The 17,628-nt window shown below is 39.8% G+C and overlaps 1 protein-coding gene across 16 annotated transcripts in view; it reads right to left on the bottom strand.

Annotated features, from left to right (window-relative positions):
• The window catches only part of LOC102504883 (adenylate cyclase type 10), a 37,346-nt gene extending 19,919 nt beyond the window's left edge, over positions 1 to 17,427 (bottom strand). For 7 of the 16 annotated variants that reach the window (XR_004313582.1, XM_032463031.1, XM_014564346.2 and 4 more), the window contains exons 1-13: positions 16,608 to 17,427; positions 15,591 to 15,695; positions 12,633 to 12,671; positions 11,745 to 11,888; positions 7,535 to 7,740; positions 7,159 to 7,249; positions 6,977 to 7,065; positions 6,185 to 6,376; positions 5,350 to 5,471; positions 1,800 to 1,876; positions 1,503 to 1,692; positions 958 to 1,013; positions 65 to 218 (exon numbers count right to left, since the gene is read on the bottom strand). Coding sequence is in view for 15 of the 16 variants with exons in the window: in XM_032463031.1 (XP_032318922.1) it covers positions 65 to 218; positions 958 to 1,013; positions 1,503 to 1,692; positions 1,800 to 1,876; positions 5,350 to 5,471; positions 6,185 to 6,376; positions 6,977 to 7,065; positions 7,159 to 7,249; positions 7,535 to 7,740; positions 11,745 to 11,888; positions 12,633 to 12,671; positions 15,591 to 15,695; positions 16,608 to 16,764 (1,622 nt within the window). In the remaining variant the exon portion in view is untranslated. Of the gene's footprint in view, positions 1 to 64; positions 219 to 957; positions 1,014 to 1,502; positions 1,693 to 1,799; positions 1,877 to 5,349; positions 5,472 to 6,184; positions 6,377 to 6,976; positions 7,066 to 7,158; positions 7,250 to 7,534; positions 7,741 to 11,744; positions 11,889 to 12,632; positions 12,672 to 15,590; positions 15,696 to 16,607 lie in introns of those variants that run through there. The other 9 variants (XM_014564345.2, XM_032463032.1, XM_032463033.1 and 6 more) reach the window with 4 other exon arrangements.
• Between the last annotated feature and the right edge of the window lie 201 nt (positions 17,428 to 17,628).

Here is a 17,628-nt window from a genome sequence, read left to right as displayed (position 1 = left end):
CAAGAGTCTCACCAACGAGGCAAAGGAGCCCCAAAACAAATAGGTGCATAGCACAAGTCTTTACCTGTGTCCTTCTTTCTGGGCCAGGAAGTTTATTTCAGCCAACAGCTGACTTTTTCCATAGCCTTTTCCACCTTCATACAGAACTGCTTGTCCCTTCTTCAGGTGCAAACATCTCTGCTGTGCCATTTGGAAGGCTTCTAGTTCTTTCTCCCGGTCTGTAGAGAGACAGGGAGCACCTAACACCTGTGGTTTTTAGCAGACACTTATTTATTTGAATTAATTTATAAAGGTGACTCTCAGAACAGGCTTTTCCCCCAATATCTTTGACAGAATCCCATTCTTTGATGAACCTTCACATCTCTTTCTAGAAAATCAACCCTTCATGATACAGAAATGTGTGTTGGGCTTGGGGGGCTTGCTCCAAAGCCCAAGTAATAACATTTGGAACAGTTAGGCAGCACATGGGCATGGAGACTATCATATCTTCTTAGCTTATTGCAAAAATTTCCATTGTAACAATTTAGTGTTAAAAGTCTGTCACCACCACATGAAAATAATGGACGAATAGAAGTAGATAAAACAAAGATTGGGATATATAGTATGGGTGGAACAGTGTCGGTGCTATCTTTACTATTTCAGAATGAGAAATTTCCCCCTAAAGATGATCAACAACAATCAGATCAGACCTCAACAGCTTAACTCTGACTTACAAAGATTCTTACTAAATGTTGGCACTTCTCAGGCAAAGTGATAGGACCCAACTTGAAATTTAAACATTCAACATGGAAAAGAAATGGAAAATCCACTTCAAAATTAACAAATTCACTAATAAAGCTTCTCTCTATTTTTTAATAAAAGTTTAGAAGCATTTAGTCTCGTATTTTGTTTTTTAAATCATATGTAACCATCTACAGCTGAAAAAAAATATGATTAAAGGTAAAAAAGAAAACTTACCTAACAACGGGTGATTTTGATTTCTCTCTCTGGCCAAATGTCTCTTCCCAAACATTCTGGAAAAAAGGACAAAGGGAAACATTACAATTAAAAATAGATTGGGATGGATAGATAATACATCTCTAAATAGACAGAGGGCAAGTTGTCCTCATAAACAAGTATTTCAGACAACTAAAGAGGTCCGGAGTTCTGTACAAAAGAGTTTTTAAAAAAGTGAAAAAAAAAATGTTTTTGGTGGGGGGAGGGGAGAAAAAGCATTGACTGCTCCAGGCTCAGGAAAGTAAATAGGTTGTGAAGTACACAAAGGAAAAAGAACATCTAGATTAGTGAGCTACTGCGATCCTCTTCCTGTTGGACAGCAAGAAGCTCACTGACACATAAAACCTGAAGCTCTCAGACACGAAACCCTCCTCTTATGTTTCCTATTCTAGCAGGCCAGCACTAGAAGCATCTTTCTTTCTACTTTCATATAATCAAGCACTGATTATTCCTATGCCCTGATACTATAAAGAGATGGGAGTGAAGTATCACATAATGACACTCACATACATCTTCTATGGCCAAGATATTCATACATCTTCTCTGGGTTGGAGATGTTTTTCATCATTTTCTCTGGGAGCTTCTTGAAGTTATAAGCAGGTAGCATAGATCTTAGATATGTTACCTCATCACAGGACACCAAACCTGGATAAGCAGTTATCATTCTTGCCAAAAGGCTCACTTTCGGGCCAATAACTGTATCAGGGAGAAGTAAAGAAAAGGATGCAGAATTTTTGAACCAACTCCTCCACCTTCACCCCTCTAACAAGTCACAGAGCTAACAGTCCAATGTCCTATTCTACCTGTATATTCGTGTCTTGCTATTGCCCCAACCATGCCACAGAATACTGGTCCATTTGTGATACTGATGGAAACAAGCCTGGGGATCAGAAAAACAACAGTGGGTAAATATGCACTCAGAAGCCTCTAAGTCAGACACTAGACGTGCCACTCTCTGGATCCAGAAGTCTAGTTTAGAGCTCAAAATGGAAAAGGCCAGAAGCTGCTGTCAGTCTGCATCACATGATGGGTACACAGTACTGAATATTAGGGAGATAGTCAAAAGGAGCAAAATGGTCCCTCTACTCTAAGAATTTTAGTTAAGGAGCTATTATTAGTAAAAAGATGAAAAATACCTTATATCTATAATTAGATACTTTATATGTGCTTTTTGAAGTACTCTCAAATTGATTACCTCATCTGATCATCTGAGGACTAATTAACAACAAACATGTGAAGTATAAAGGGCAACATTTTAAACCCATTTGACAAAAGAAAAAAAAAGCTGAAGGAGTTAATTAACTTTGTCCCAGAGTTATACAGCAGAAGGTAATATTAGTGACAGAATGAGAATCCAGACTAATGTGGCAGAAATAGTTTCAACTTAAATCTACAAGTAAACAATTTTTCATTTGTTCACAGAGAGTGTGAAGGGGGGGAACAATCCTGATATTGCTGTCTCCCAGGCCATCAAAATTCTCCTGTTGTCCTCTAAGGACAGAATCGAGGACTCTCACTATCCACTTACCGGGCTCACTGCCCAGGGAGAATCGGAGACACTCAAGACAAGAAGCAGGCAGCTGGTTCTGCTGCCATACCAAGAATAAGACTAAAAATTTGCTTATGTTTCATGATGCTTCCTTTGTCTAAAACGCCCTTTCCCACTTTCTCCACCTGCTGAACTCCTTTCCTTCTCAATCTGGCTCAAAAATCATCTCTATAGTCAAGACTTCTCTGGTACCTCTGGGGAGAACTATTTCTTCCCATAGCACTTTGTTGTAGCTCCTACAGCATTTTATCCCTACACTTAAATTTCATTGTATTAAAGTTAGTTAGCTGAGGAGGTAGTGTCTTATTTCTCTTAACGTCCAGCACAGCTAGCACAGTGCCTGTCTCGTGGTTATGTTCTATGAATGAATTTATGCATGTGAGAAACTCAACTTTTAGTGAGACTACGATAATGAAACAGATTAATTCTTTTTTCACTTGGTTATTTCTTATCTCTTTCTATTTTACTTTATAATTCCCCCTTGCTCTTCCTGGCAGTCAGTCCATGTTCCTTCCTTTATAAAACAAAATGTTCTTCACTGATGAAGAATATAGTCTTTATTCATATACATAAAGTATTTCTGGTACTGCAAAACTGTAATGATGAGATCTGGAGACTGCACTCCCCAGGTTTCAAAAGTATCCTGGAGAAACAGTCACAAACCAGAAAAGCTTGATCAATTATTAGACATAGGGAATCATCTTTCTTTTGTAAGTGAGCTGAAAGCTGAAGGTATTTCTTAGACTAGAAAGAGGAACTCAGACGATGACCCAAGGTGAACAGGGTCCTTGAAAAAGGAGACATGGGTGTGGTTTGGGGTCTAGGTGAGGCTGATGTGATGCAGAGAGGCATGAGCAATAGTAACTGCTTATGACACCACACAGGCACCTCTGAGAGTGTATCTCTACACTTGAATTACATTGAAGAAAGCAAGCTTCAGCATCTGGCTAGTGCAGCATTTCCTAAAATATGTTCTTGAGAACATTCATTCTTCTGGGTGTCTCTAGGTCTTGGTGTTTGGTGATCAAGTCAATTTGGGAAATGTTGAATAAAATGAAATACAACAAATTTCTTTACTGTAAGGCTGATGTTAATGTATACTGTTAACCTTCAAGAAGGAAATATAGTCACATCACTTCTCAAACATATTTGGCTATGAATTTATTGGATTTATTAAGGGAGTAATGTTCTACCAAACATACTTAGAGAAATTACTAAATTCGTAATTACCTTCAAGGAAAAAAAATACTGACCTGGAAACTAGCTTTTAGGCTCTGACACTGTCAAACTATTTGGCTTACCAACATAACAACCTTTGAATCTTAGTTTCCTTTAGTTGGGGAGGCCAAATGAGATAAACTCTAAGATCCTATCTCCCTTTTAATATCTACAATAGTTCTAAACTAAGTAAGACAGCAAGGACCACGTTATAGCCTAAGAGCCATAAAAGGCATCCTTAAGGACACTGCAAGGTAGCCTCTACTCCTGAATGCTATCTCATTTAGGAGTAAGGGCTAAGGGCAGGACTCTCCAAGACCACAGGTCAATGCAAAATTTGAAAGCAGACTAGAGCAGCACTGGAAGGAATGGCTCAGCACACTCATACTGGAGATAAGACTGGAAAGCAGGTTGTAAGAGTATCTGTAGATCTCACCAAGCCTGAAAGAAGTGCCATCACATATCTGCTTTGGACTAAGAGTTTCAGTATTTATGAAGCAACTGTAGCATCTTTTTTACCTATAAAATAAGGAGATGGATCAGAAAACCTCTAAGTTCCTTTTCAGTATCACTGCCTCTATAATGGTATCACTTAATTTTATTTATTTATCTTTTTTATAATGGTATCACTTTAGTAATATATGCTGTCCCTTTGGGGGAATATCCACACAGGATTTGAGGACAGACGATCTGGGTTTCGTTACCAGCTCTGCTATACGCAAGTAACTTCTCTTCTGTGGCCTTAGTTTCCTCACGTGTAAAAGAAGGATACAAATATTCACACTAGTAGCATATACTAAAGTATTCCATAAATGTTAAAGCATTGTGTAAATGTATGACACAGCTTTTATTCATCTTGAATAAGTATGGCAAGCAAACAAATCTCTGACTTAGTGTTGACATTAGAAATAACTTTTTCAAATCTATTCACTTTCCCCATAGCTTTCTAGTGAAAAAAAAAAAAAAAAGGCCACTTGAAAAATTCCAACCAATCTTATCATAGTTGCGCTAAGGAAAATGGAAATCTTCTATACTTCATTAGGACTAGGCTTTTGTAGGTGGGAGGGTGGGGTGGATAAGGAGCAGGAGGTCAGTTCAGTGTGAATTCCAGAAAAATCAGTAGGACTGGGAAAGACCAAGAGCAAAAGCCAAGAAGGAGAGCATTAACCAGCTGTGGTCCCTCCTATCTAGGTTACTGCCCCACAATTTGTGTTCCCATGCCGCCCCTCCCCACAGACGGGCAAGCCTTCCTTCCACACACAGATACATTATTTGTATATTCATTTCCACATCTGCTTGTTCCTTTGCAATGTTCTTGAATCTTGCTATGCATATTGTGTCCCTCCCCTTCTCCTACCCCACTGGATGGAAACTTACATTCATTTCCCCTGGGTATCTGGTACACAGTTCTGTATCCAGTGATTCTTAACAGACTTTGTTTTCTGACTACCCTCAGCATGTTCCCTCTCTCCCCTTTGGGCAGATTCCAGATGCCCTCAACCCCTGCTACTTGCTACTGCCTCCTTCCTTGGCTGAAGAGCCCCCTGGGCCTGAGAAGCTCCTCTCTGCCCCACCTTCCTCCTCACTTGGTCTCAGCAAGATTCTCCCAGCAGAAGCTGAAGATGCTGAAGGAGCTCTCCAGGGCATGTGCACACTCATCTGGCTTCTTATCCCCAGGAAGGCCGAAAACACAGAGGAACATGCAGCCCTGAGATAGATGACAGAGAAAGAAAACAGAACTTGATCTGGGGAAGAAATATGGCTTGCGTCCACTGCACCAATTTCCCTTAGTGAAGCCAGACTCCTTCCAGATTCCTTCCTAGCTGGTTTTCTGTTAGAAATGTAGGATTCTATAAGATTCATGAAATGGGCACGCTAGGCCACAGCAACACAGACATTTTTTTAAAAAGAAGAAGAAATAAAATCTTAATTTAACTATTTAAAGAACTAAAATTCAAAACATGAGAAAAACTGATGTCAAGAACTTTTCAAAAATTCAGTTTTTAGTGTCCAACTTAAGCTAACTCTATCTGCTTCTATTTTCTTCACCTAGAATGTCAAATATTACAATACTGCTCTTTTTCAAGCTCCTAAATTATATGAGAAAGATTTGATTACATTTACTTTACTAATAGAGCCATAAAAACATTCTTTATGCCTTCAGAAGGATTTTTTTTCAACAACGATAGATTTAAAAAGGATATGGAGAGTAACCCTCAGTTACCTTGAAAATTAAATTAACTAGAACATCCCTTTCCTTAACTATTCCTAGTTGAAGTTTTAATGTAATATAGCTTGCTACAAAATAAGCAGCTGGGGATCTGACTTATGCCTGTGTTATGTGAGAAATAAACTGGTGATACAAGACTATTATTCCTCACTCACCTTTAATGCTGATGTGTCAAATTCCTTTGTACTTACTTTATCAAACATAAAGATCCGGCTCAGCTGGCCACCCCCTTTCTCTATCACTGTGGAGATGTATAAGGCAGCCTCCTGGATAAGATGACACAAATGCAACATCCATTCTGTCTTGTGGAGCTCTAGGCTGACCAAAACCGTAGTCACGGTACGGAATTCAGATATATACTCCATAGGCTGGCCTTCATCAATCTACAAAGACACAGTGAGTTACCTTGTCTGTATGTTCAACTTTCACTATCATGCTTAGGCATTTAAATTCAATATTCCATGGTGAACATGAGAAAATAATTTATGGATGTTAGACAAAAAACTTAAAATTCAGGTTCAAGCGGTATGGAAGATAGACCAACCAGTACACTTGGAGTTAAAACTGTTTGACTTTAAAACTAATTCACTGATGAAATTTGCTATGCTTTTATATTTCCTTTCTAAGACTTAGTTTGGTATGTCCAATTCTCCTAGCCATTAAATCACTCACTAAGGGATTCACATAGATTCAGATACATGTAATCAACACATATTTACCAAGCATATACTCTATACCTGTTTACAGTGTACCAGCTTCTAGAGGGACAAACATAAACAAATATGGCTTCTGCTTTCTAGGACTGAGAAATCTAAACTTGTAAGACATGTCACTGTAGTAACTGATGCAGATGAGAAAATCTGCTGGTATTAAAATGGGCAGCAGGAGGTGAACTGGATCAGTACAAATGATCATCACATATAAATGTACATTCTTTACACAAACACACAGTCTACACGATGACTCAAGAACTACGAAATAACCTTCTTCAGAAGGCTTTTCATTATGTGCTTCCTCAGGGTTTGCTCAAGTGCAGAGTCTGGATCCAACTCCAGGGCTGTTCTTAGAATGTCTGAGAAAAGGAAAACAAACAAAATGTCTCCATGCATGTGAAAAATTAACCTTTGAAATTTTGGTATTGGATACAAAGGGCCAAGTAACTTACCAGCACTTGTCCGGTAATGTGGCAGGTAATCCAGGCACTTGTCAAAATGCTCATCGAAATCAAATGGGTCACTGATCCGCATATCTCTTAACTACAGAAAGGAACTGCTTAATTCTGTGCCCACCCACCAACTGGATTACCTTTGGTTCCTTAACAGAGGGGCTGAGGATGCCATCTCCCTTGTTTATCTCTTATCTTTCCAGCCTTACTGTTCTGCCTTATCTATCTTCCTGGGAGAATATTCCCTGCCTCCCTCTAAAATAGAGTTCCAACATTTGTTGGTTTGGTCAGGCCATATGTGAGCACCACCAGAGCACTGCCCTGGGTAGTAGGAAGGCCTCTGCAGGACGTTCAGTGGATGTGAGCAGGCTCCTACCTTCACAGCTTCGTCCTCCCTCATGATTTCCACTTCAAACATGTACTGCTCACAGAGCTTCCAGCAGTTCCAGGACAAGACAATCTCATTTGCCTGAGCCAAACGCTGAGCTAACTGGACACCGTCCACATCCCGCCCAATCACCAAGAGGTACTGTCGCTGCTCGTCTCCAACAATAACCTGGGAAATCCGTCCTGCAGACAGACCTATCCAGGAAAAAGGAGACACGTGATGAACAGCCAAACTCAGTTGGAAAACTTTGCAAAGGGCGGGGTCTGGAATCCTCACATGGTTTTATGCATCATGCCAATCTCGTTATTGCCATGAAGTATTAGGTGAGCGCAATCTCAAAAGTAATACCTTGCTCCAGATTTCTCTGTCTTAAACACACCTAGAGACAGACATTCAAATAAGCCTGAGTTGTATGAGGGAAGAAAAAAGAGATCTTAGGTGTCTGAGAGTTTTGTTTCTAAATTGTTCTTCTAAAGGACAGCTAGGTCCTGATGGCAGAGACCAAATGGTTATGCTCAGAAACTGCTAACCACACCAGTCCTCCTCATGTGTAAGCAGCACTGAGACAGTAGACAATCGCTATTTTACCAGACATGGGCTCTGCCATACGCTTTTATTCTGCCTCCTGTTTTTCTTGCCCTGGATTTCTTACTGCTAATAGGGCTGAAAAACTGGTTTGCTTGCCAGAAAAGAAATGCCTATAACCAAGAGAAGTCTGCCCTTAGGTAAGTCATTCACCCAATCTACACTAAAAACAAGCGAAAAGTAGTTTTAAAAGAATGGCAGAGACATATACTTTTAGCCAAGATGGAATAACAGGTAGTAAATTTACCACAACACCTGGAACAATCATGGAACTGGAAAAAAAGACACGAAACAACAGAAACAATAGTTCTCAAGATACTGGCCATCAAGTAATTAAGGACAGTATGCTTGAGAGATGAGAAACAAACAAGGTGAACCCTCTGATACCCCAGCTCACTGCCTAGAGAGTTTCCAGTACACAGCTTGGAGAGAAGAAACCCAGGTGCAGCCCGGAGGGGTTCCCGAGTTGAGGAGACAGAACTAGGAATCTGAGGGGCTAAGGTGGTTAGAGTTTGTAGGGCACTGTGACTACTGGAGAGTAGAGAGAGAGAACTCCAGAGAACTGGGTCTCCCTCAGTCTTTAGCTGAGTACAGGTAAGTGCATCAATCTGAGGAAACAACCTGAGGCTACAGAAAGAACCACCTGAAAAGATTAGAGGGAACAATCTTTAATATCAGACAGGGCCGGGTATAGTTCCTATTCCCACTAGCCAGAGTATCAAACTTAATAATTCACAGGACATTAGGTACAGTACCCGGAAGGGGTTTGACTCAGGAATAGGGCAAAACTAGCTCTGGACTAAACACTGCTCTGGCCCCTCCAACAAAGTTTGAAAGTAAAACCTGAAAGTATCAAGTCAACTACATCCCAGAACTAAGTTCAAGAATATTTATAGAAATATTTAAAAATTCAACACTCAACAAGGTTAAATTCACAATGTCTGGCACCTACCAAAAATTACAAGGTGTGCAAAGAAAAGGGAAAATATGATTCACAATTAGAAGAAAAATCAATCAGTCAAGCCCAGTGCAGAATAATACAAATGACAGAATTTGGAGATCAGGACATTAAAAAAGCTACAACTATATTCTATATATTCAAGAACCTAGAGAAAAGACTGAACAAGTAGGGACATGGAAGATATGGTATCTTCATATGGATGAAGACTATCAGGCTTGAGATGAAAAATATATTAGATTGGATCAAAGGCAAATTAGACATTGCAAAAGAAAACATCTGTAAATTTGAAAACACAGTGATAGAAACCATCCAAAAATGAAACACAGGGAGAAAAAAGACAAAAAAACAATAAACACAGCATCAGTGAGTTGGACAATTTCAAGCAGCCTAATATGTGTGTAGCTAGACAGAGGAGGAGGAAGAGAGAAAAAATTATTTGAAGAAATAATGGCAGAACATTTTCTAAATTTTACAAAAACAAGAAACCTATAGATCCAATAATCTCAACAGGTCCCAAGCATAAGAAAGATGAAGAAAACTGTACCAAGACACATGATAATCAGATTGCCTAAAATTAGTGACAGAGAAAAAAATTTTGAAAACAGCTAGGGTGGAAAAGGGAGAGACGTTATATACAAAGAAACAAGAATAAGGATTTCTTGTTGGAAACATTACAAGCTAGATGTCAGTAGAACGACAGCTTTAATATAAGAAGGGGTGGGGGAAGCCCCTGTCAATCTAGAATTCCATACCTAGTAGAGATATCTTTCAAAAACAGGTGAATTTTTTCCAGACACAGAAAAGCTGAACTAACACATCTCCAGCAAACCCACATTATTAGAAATTTTAAAGAAATTTCTTCAGACAGACAATGATAAATGTTGGCAAGGTCATGGTGAGACTGGAACCTTCATACACTGCTGGTAGAAATGTAAAATAGTACAAACACTTTGGAAGAAATATTAGCAATTTCTCTAAAAGTTAAATATGCATCTACTATATGACCCAGGCCTTTCATGTCTAGGTATCTGCCCAAGAGAAACATATGGATATGTCCATACAAAGACTTGTACGTGGATATTCATAACAGCTTTATTTGCAAGTCAAAACCTGAGAACCCAATTGCTGATCAAAAAGTGAATAAATAAATTATACTATATATATATATATATGCAATAGAACACTACTCAGCAATAAAAAGGAATGGACTACTGATACACACTACAACATGGATGAATCTCAAATTATGCCGAATTAAAGTAGCCAAAAAGTACCTACTATATGATACCACTTATATAACATTCTTTAAAAATGCAAAATAATCTCTAATGACAGAAAGGAGAGCTGTGGTTGCTTGGGGATGGGGAGGGGAAGGCTGAGAGGGAGAGTTTATAAAGGGGCACAGGAAACTTTAGTGAGTGCTGAATGTTCATTATCTTGATTGTGGTGATGGTTTCAAAATTGTATAAATATGTCTATGTACAGTAACAGATATGAATTATCTATCAATAAAACAAAAATCAGAAGAACTAAAAAAGGACGGTAGGACAGGATAGATGCCATATAACTCAGAATATGATTCTTCACTACTGACTAGTCCTCAAAATACAAATGAATAGCTGGAGTTTTGTGTCTAGAGCTAACCCTCCAATCCTGACTCTGCCACTGGTGAAACATTCACCTCAGTGTACAGCTTTTTTCCTATAGTATTGTATTATATTTTTGATTATGTAATACAATGACATAGCTCAACAACCAAACTACATAAACAATATACATTAAAAAGTCTTGATTCCATCTATATACCTATCTACACTATTTTCCCCTAATAGGTGACTTTTATTAGTTTCTTATATATCTCTCCAGTGTTTCTTTATACAAATATAAAGAAGAAAAATTATTATTTTTCCTACTTGCATAAAAGGTAGCATACTAAACACAGTGCTTTGCATCTTGTTTTTTCTCATCTATGTTTTGGAGATACTGTTATATCAGAACATTTTTTTTTTTTTAAAGCTGCAGAGAATCTCAGTGAATAAACATATTATTGTTTATTTAACAAGTCTACTATAGATATTGTTTTCAACCTTTTATCACAATCTGTATTGTAATAAATAATCTTATATACATGATATTTAATGCACAGTCAGGTATACCCATAGGATAAATGTTCAGAAGTGGGATTGCTGGGCTGAAGAATGAATGCATTTGTAATCTTGGTAGAGATGACTGGATCACCCTCTACAGAAGTTATACAACTGCTGACTCCCATCAACACTGTGTAAGAAGGCTTATTCCTCGCAGCCTCACCAACAGTGTGTCCAGCATCTGAATTTTTCCATATTTGTAGGTAGGGAATGATCTCAATGTACTTTCAATTGGCATTTTTCTTATTACTAAGTTGACCGGTTTTTCACACATTACAAGAGATGACTTCTTTGTTTATGCGCTATTTATTCATTCTTTTGCTCAGTTTTCTCCTAGAATGTTAGTCTTTTCTTAATTTCTAGGTGTTCTTTCTATAGAAAAATTTACCCTTTGTCTACATATGAGTCGCAAATATTTTTTTTCCAGGTTGTCATTTATCTTTAAAATTTTTAATCTTTCCTGCCCACCCCCACCCCCCAACTTATCACTCTTAATAGCTACTACCTATCTTTAACTGCAGGTCCTGGCCTTCTCTGGTGTGGTAGATCCCAAATTTCTCCTGTATCTCCAGACTGCATTTTGCCACCAGGGTAATGATGTCACTCAGTTGATTCTGTTCCACTGTCCAGAGTGCAAGGAGCACATTCCCTGTAGACACACAAGACAGGCTGACAGAGATCAAGTATCTGAATTCACTTGCCATGGCAGAACCCTCAATAATGCAAAAGATATCATGCAAGGTGTCACGCAAGGTTTCTCGCCCTATACATTATGTTAGGTTAAAATGCTGCCTTAATCCTCAAAAACCATTGAGCATATAAAAACATGACTAAGTAGAAGCTGAAATGTTCCTAAGGTTTAAAGCTATTTTTGGTAATTCTTTCCCCACCAGTATCCTAACAGAAGGGGCGGGGTACTAGCTAAGAGGCCCACAAAATATAGGTTTACATTCAAGTTGAATTTTAAGATTTTAAGTGGTTTCATTAAGTTTAAATGAAAAGACAGGTCAGCTCTGTGGCACACAGCTGTAAATGATCGCAAGAGTTCTCCAGATAGGAGACTCTTGACTCCTCTCCCTCTCCTCTATGTAGCTTCTGTTATTAATGACCAAGCTTCTCATAAGTTTTCTCACGAATGCTTTAGAGGCACTTATTTTTCTGTCAATCTGAACAAACTGTAAAATACATGGGAGCTTAACATGGACAAGGCTTTTCCATTAGACTGGGAGACCCTTTGAGGCAGAGACTGTCTTCCTCATCTGTGTTTCCTCAGGGCCCAGGACTTAGAAAAATAATCAAACAATGCTGAATAAACAAACATGCCAAATTCCACCTAAAATACAGTCTTCCTCACTTCATGGTGCTTTAAATATTCAGAAAAACTGAGAAATACCTGTAATATTTAGGATATCCCCTCCAAAACAGAGCACATCTGAAATCAAGAGAGGGGAAAATGAATCAAAATCGGATATGCTGGATCATGGCAGAATCACATATGATGAAAAGAATGGCCTTCTGAGTTTCCCTTTGTATCTTTTCTGGTCAATTTGTTCATTCCAAGGTTCAGACTCCCTCTTCCTTTCCCCTAGCTTCTCCTCAGATATGTCTGTTCTTATACCCAACTTCTCTAAAAACAGAAGGAAAGCCCTCTTGGTATCTTCAAAGCCATCCCCCTATTTGTGCTCTGGATCCTTGTCCCTCTCACCCTCTCAAGAACTTCACTCCCTTCCTTGTGTTCTTCCTGTGCCATCATTCCCATTAATATCTTTGTAAAAAAAAAAACCAAAACAAAACAAAATTAATCCACCTATTCTTGACTCTGCCTTCTCTAGCTATGAGCTCAATTTTTCTGCTATATTCCCAGCCAAAAAAAAAAAAAAAAAAATTCTCAGTTTATTCCAATCTGACTTCCATCTCTACCACTTCACTAAAATTATCAAAACCACCCAAAGCATTCATCTTGCTATATTTAGTATTTTTCTGATATCACTGTATTTGACACCTTTTATTTTCAATCCAGCTAGGGCAGCACTCTTCTTCTAGAGACACTATTGCCCTTTTGGCTTCAGGAACACCAAATAGCCTACCTGACTGACTGCTTCACAGTTGCTGTTGTAGGTTCTTTCTCCCTAATCATAATCATAATCTCCCCTTGGAGTTCTTTACAGTCTCCCTATGTGGACTCAATCAGTTCTTAACTTTAAATAAAATCTTCATGCCATCAATTCACTTTTCATCTCTAAAGATCTATTCTCTAAGCTCAATCACAGCTACTAACTTCGTTGCCTCACTTGACTGACTTACTAACAACTCAAACTCAATATATTAAAAATAGAACCCTTGACTTTCTTCCTCAAAGCCTAGTCTTTCCCATCTTGGTATGTGACATCACCATCAATTCGGTTACAAAAGCCAAAAAACTTGACAGTTGTTTTCCTCACCATTTCCCACGGAAATCCAATACATTAGAAAATCCTGTCTGTTGAATTGCAAAATATATTTCAAGTCAGTTCATCTCCATACAGTTCCCTTCATTACCACACCTTGAGACTAATAGTTTCAGCCTTTACTGCACACTGAAATTGTCTGTAAGAAAAATCCTTAGTCCTGGGCTTACCCCAAGATACTCTGATTTAACTGATATGGGGTGAAGTCTAGACATCAGGAGTTTTAACAGCCTCCTAAGTGGTTATCTAACGTGCTGCCAAGGTAGAGAACCACTAACCTCATCTAAATCTCTAACTTCTCTCCACAATTATTCCAATTGCCTCTTCCAGCTTCCCGTTTTACCACCTACCTTCCATCAGTTCCCTATAAAACAATCTCCATGAGGGCAGGTACCGTGTCTTATTTTCCTGTGTACTTCTAGTACTCAGCAGTTCCTGGTATTATAAATACATGCATGATACATAGTTTCTATCTCCAGGAGACAGCTAAAATGAGCTTTAAAAATGTAAATCAGATCACATCACTCCCCTGCTAGAGTCTTTCAACAGTTTCCCTTCGTACAAAAATAAATAATCCAAACTTCTATGGTCTATGGAGCTTGATGCTCTCCAGTCTCACCTCAAGCCACTCTTCTCCCTGCTAACTATGCTCTAACCACACTGGCCTTTTCAGTTCCTAGAACACGCCAAGCCTTCTCCACCTCAGAACCTTTTTATTTGGCATTCTTCTGCCTGAAACGCTCTACCCTTAGCTCCACACACAGCGTTCCTCACATCCGTTATGTCTTAGCTTACACAGCACCTTCTCAGAGATGTCTCCTATGACCACCCTAATACAGAAGCTCTTTCACCCTACAATTCTTTTCTTTTTTCCCACAACACCCTATTTATTTCCTTTGTAGACTACATACTCTGAAATTATCTTGTTTACTATCTTCCTTCCTTGGAACCTACAAGAGGGCAGGTACTGTGTCTTGTTTTCCCATGTATTTCTAGTACTCAGCAACTCCGTTATAATACATACATGATACATAATTTCTATCTCCCCCTTTCACCTAAACTTGATGACATCCATTGAAAGACCTCAGGCAGAATCCTCAGTGGTAAGGGATTAGTCAAATAGCCACTTTATGTGGCTTAAGGAGAGGCCACAAGGTAATTATTCTGGTGAATCTCAGAATGATGGAATAACTATGGGACACTGTCAGTAAAGGAAGGGAATGTACATACATTAGTACTAAAGGGTGTAGAGCCAGTATCATTTGTTAGGTAGACCTAACTAGACTGAAAACGCCTCAAAAGTAGGTTTCTGTACCTTCTGCACTTATTACGGTGTATGTCATAGTAGGTACTCAAAACAAGTTTACTGCACGAATAAGTTTTTCTCCTAGATTAGACAAATATACACAAGCTTAATACATGGCAGAAAATAAAACACTCACTCCTACTTCCACAGGATCAAAATGCAGTAACCAAATGGGAAGGTATGATTTGACACAACAATGTAAACTGACTTATAACTCAATAAAATAAAATTTTAAAAAAATGAGGTGTGTTGTAAATTATACCTGATATACACACATGAAGCACATTGTATTTTTGTTAAAAGAGACGGCCTTAGGAATACTTCATTTCAAAATAAAATACAAACATGCAGAGTTAAAATTAAAATTAGCATTTCCCCCCCTCTTTCTGAACACTGAGTCAATAGGATGTGAGATTGGGTAGAATGGCAGGTATATGGAAAGATCTAGCTTGTCAGTGGCAACCTGAAGAAATAAAACATGACTGACACTAAAGGAATGACCTTCAGTATCCGTTTTAAGCACCTCAGGCCTGTTTCTGTTACAAACCCTCAGAAGCCCAGCACCACACTTCCTTGTTCCCCTACAAGGGTCACTCACGCTCCACGATGTCACTAATGTAATAACTGAAGATGTGGGCCAGTTTGTCCATGTCATGTTCCGACTTGCAGCTCAGGCTGAATCTGTCCATTAATGCTGTAAACCCTGACCAACAAAGCAAAAATTACTGTTAGCTGCAAATCCCAAACTTTTAGGCCTTAATCTCTCCATGCATTAGAATAGTGTAAAGAAAGCAGATCTCTTTAATATGAGTAATTTCACAATTCTTCTTTTTCTTTTTTTGAGTAATTTCTCTATTCTTTAATATGGTGTTACTTAGCAAGTACTCAGGGCCAGGCTGGTTGCTGCTGCCTCTAGGAGTCCAGAGGGCCAGCCTTCCCTTATTTCCAGGAGCTGCAGATGAAGATTCACCCACAAGAGCCTTTTCCATCAGAATGCAGCTACTGCTTTCCCGTCACACCCTCTTAAGGCTCTCTGACCAAGGGAAAGGATTTCCCCCGATATGAAGCGCAGAAAAACCAGTAACAAGGAGATTGGATTAAAGCTTCACTGGAGAACTCATACGGTAAGCTCCTCGAGGACAGGCACCTGAATCACTCATTTTCATATCCATGACATAAACTCCCTAAGTATTTGTTAAATGAACGACCCTCCTAGTAGCTACTAGGTCTCTTAACACCTAGCACAATGGCAGGTACATACTTATGGACTCAAAGAATGAATTAATTGAGTAAATAAAATCACTAGACGAGGCAGAATGCTTATTGGAAAACACTTGGGTTCAAAGCGTGCCGTATGGCCCCGAAAAAGTCCATTCCCTTTTCTGAGCCTCAATTTCATCATCTCTGAAGTGAACTCCAGGGCTACATCAGGTTATCTTCTTGCTCTGAAAATGACCCTCGGTTTCCGGCGGAGGCGGCGGGAAATGCGGTGAAACCGCGCTTGCTTTGCTCGCTCCGGAGCCAGGCCCATAACCGCAGCGGCCCCTACGAGCTGAGGCCCAACGGCTGCCCCTCCCGCAGGTCAGGAGAGCAGCGGGCCTCCTCTCTCCCTCACCCGTCACGTGGACGCCAAGAAGGACGCCCTGGGCCGTGGCGAGCTCGGGTTCCGATCCCCGGGGCTTCCTGAAGACCAGCAGGTCAGGAAGCAGCGCCGCCAACCGGGCCTCTACGGGCCACAGAGGCGGGGCCCCCACCCGGTCGCCGGTCGCCATGGCGGCGACGGGGCTGCGCGCCGAGCTACCGGAAACAGCGTTCCTCCGCGTAGCAGCCAATCCTCAACGACAGCCCTGATGTGTCCCTCCCACCAGCCAATCAGTGCGGGCTTGCTTGGAGCAGCGTCAATCGAAAGCCGCCGCGGGCTCTGCCCCACCTGTTTCCCAGCGCCATTGGCCCCTCGAGCTGGCTTCCGGGGAGGGGACGAGCAGAAGGTTGGCAGGACAGCGCGTTTCAAGGAATGTAAGCTGACGGTTTTAAAATCTCCGTGAAACGTGGTGAAGATACTTCTACGATGAAGCCGATCATCAGGGATAAGTTATCAGTAGAGTGGTCTTTTTCCGGAGCAGAAACTTGGGTCATCTCAGTTTGTAAGGAAAAGTTCCATTGATATCTGCCTGAAGCAAACTCAGGATGGCTTTTTAATTTACCTGCCTTTAGATTAAGACTGTTTAAGTGTCAGTCTTTTTCTTTAATTGTTAGCCTCTTCCATTTCTGTTGTCTGCCAGGACAGGTCACTGGGTATCATGGGAGTATTACCCGGGGCTGTTTTGTCAAGTTCCCGGGTCCCTGACTTTTGTGTAATAAGGTCACGTTTGTGGTTGCCCATCTGTTGCTCAGATCTGTGAACACAAGACAGTAAGAGGACGAGTATGTTGTGGATTAACAGAAATGCATCTGTTTTCCTGCATAAATAAAAACAAAAATCTAAAAATTACATCTTCACTATCTTTACTTCTACAGTATCTTATAAATCAATGGTGGTAACTAAAGGGCTAATTTTACTCATGGAATTACTTCATCGCGTTTTGATTAATACTTAAACGGTAAAACCACAGGCGACAGGAAATACCTCCTCAGGA

This window comes from Camelus ferus, chromosome 20 (assembly GCF_009834535.1).
Source record: "Camelus ferus isolate YT-003-E chromosome 20, BCGSAC_Cfer_1.0, whole genome shotgun sequence".
In the NCBI taxonomy this organism is placed as follows: Eukaryota; Metazoa; Chordata; class Mammalia; order Artiodactyla; family Camelidae; genus Camelus; species Camelus ferus.
This window is presented reverse-complemented; position numbering and strand designations above follow the sequence as displayed.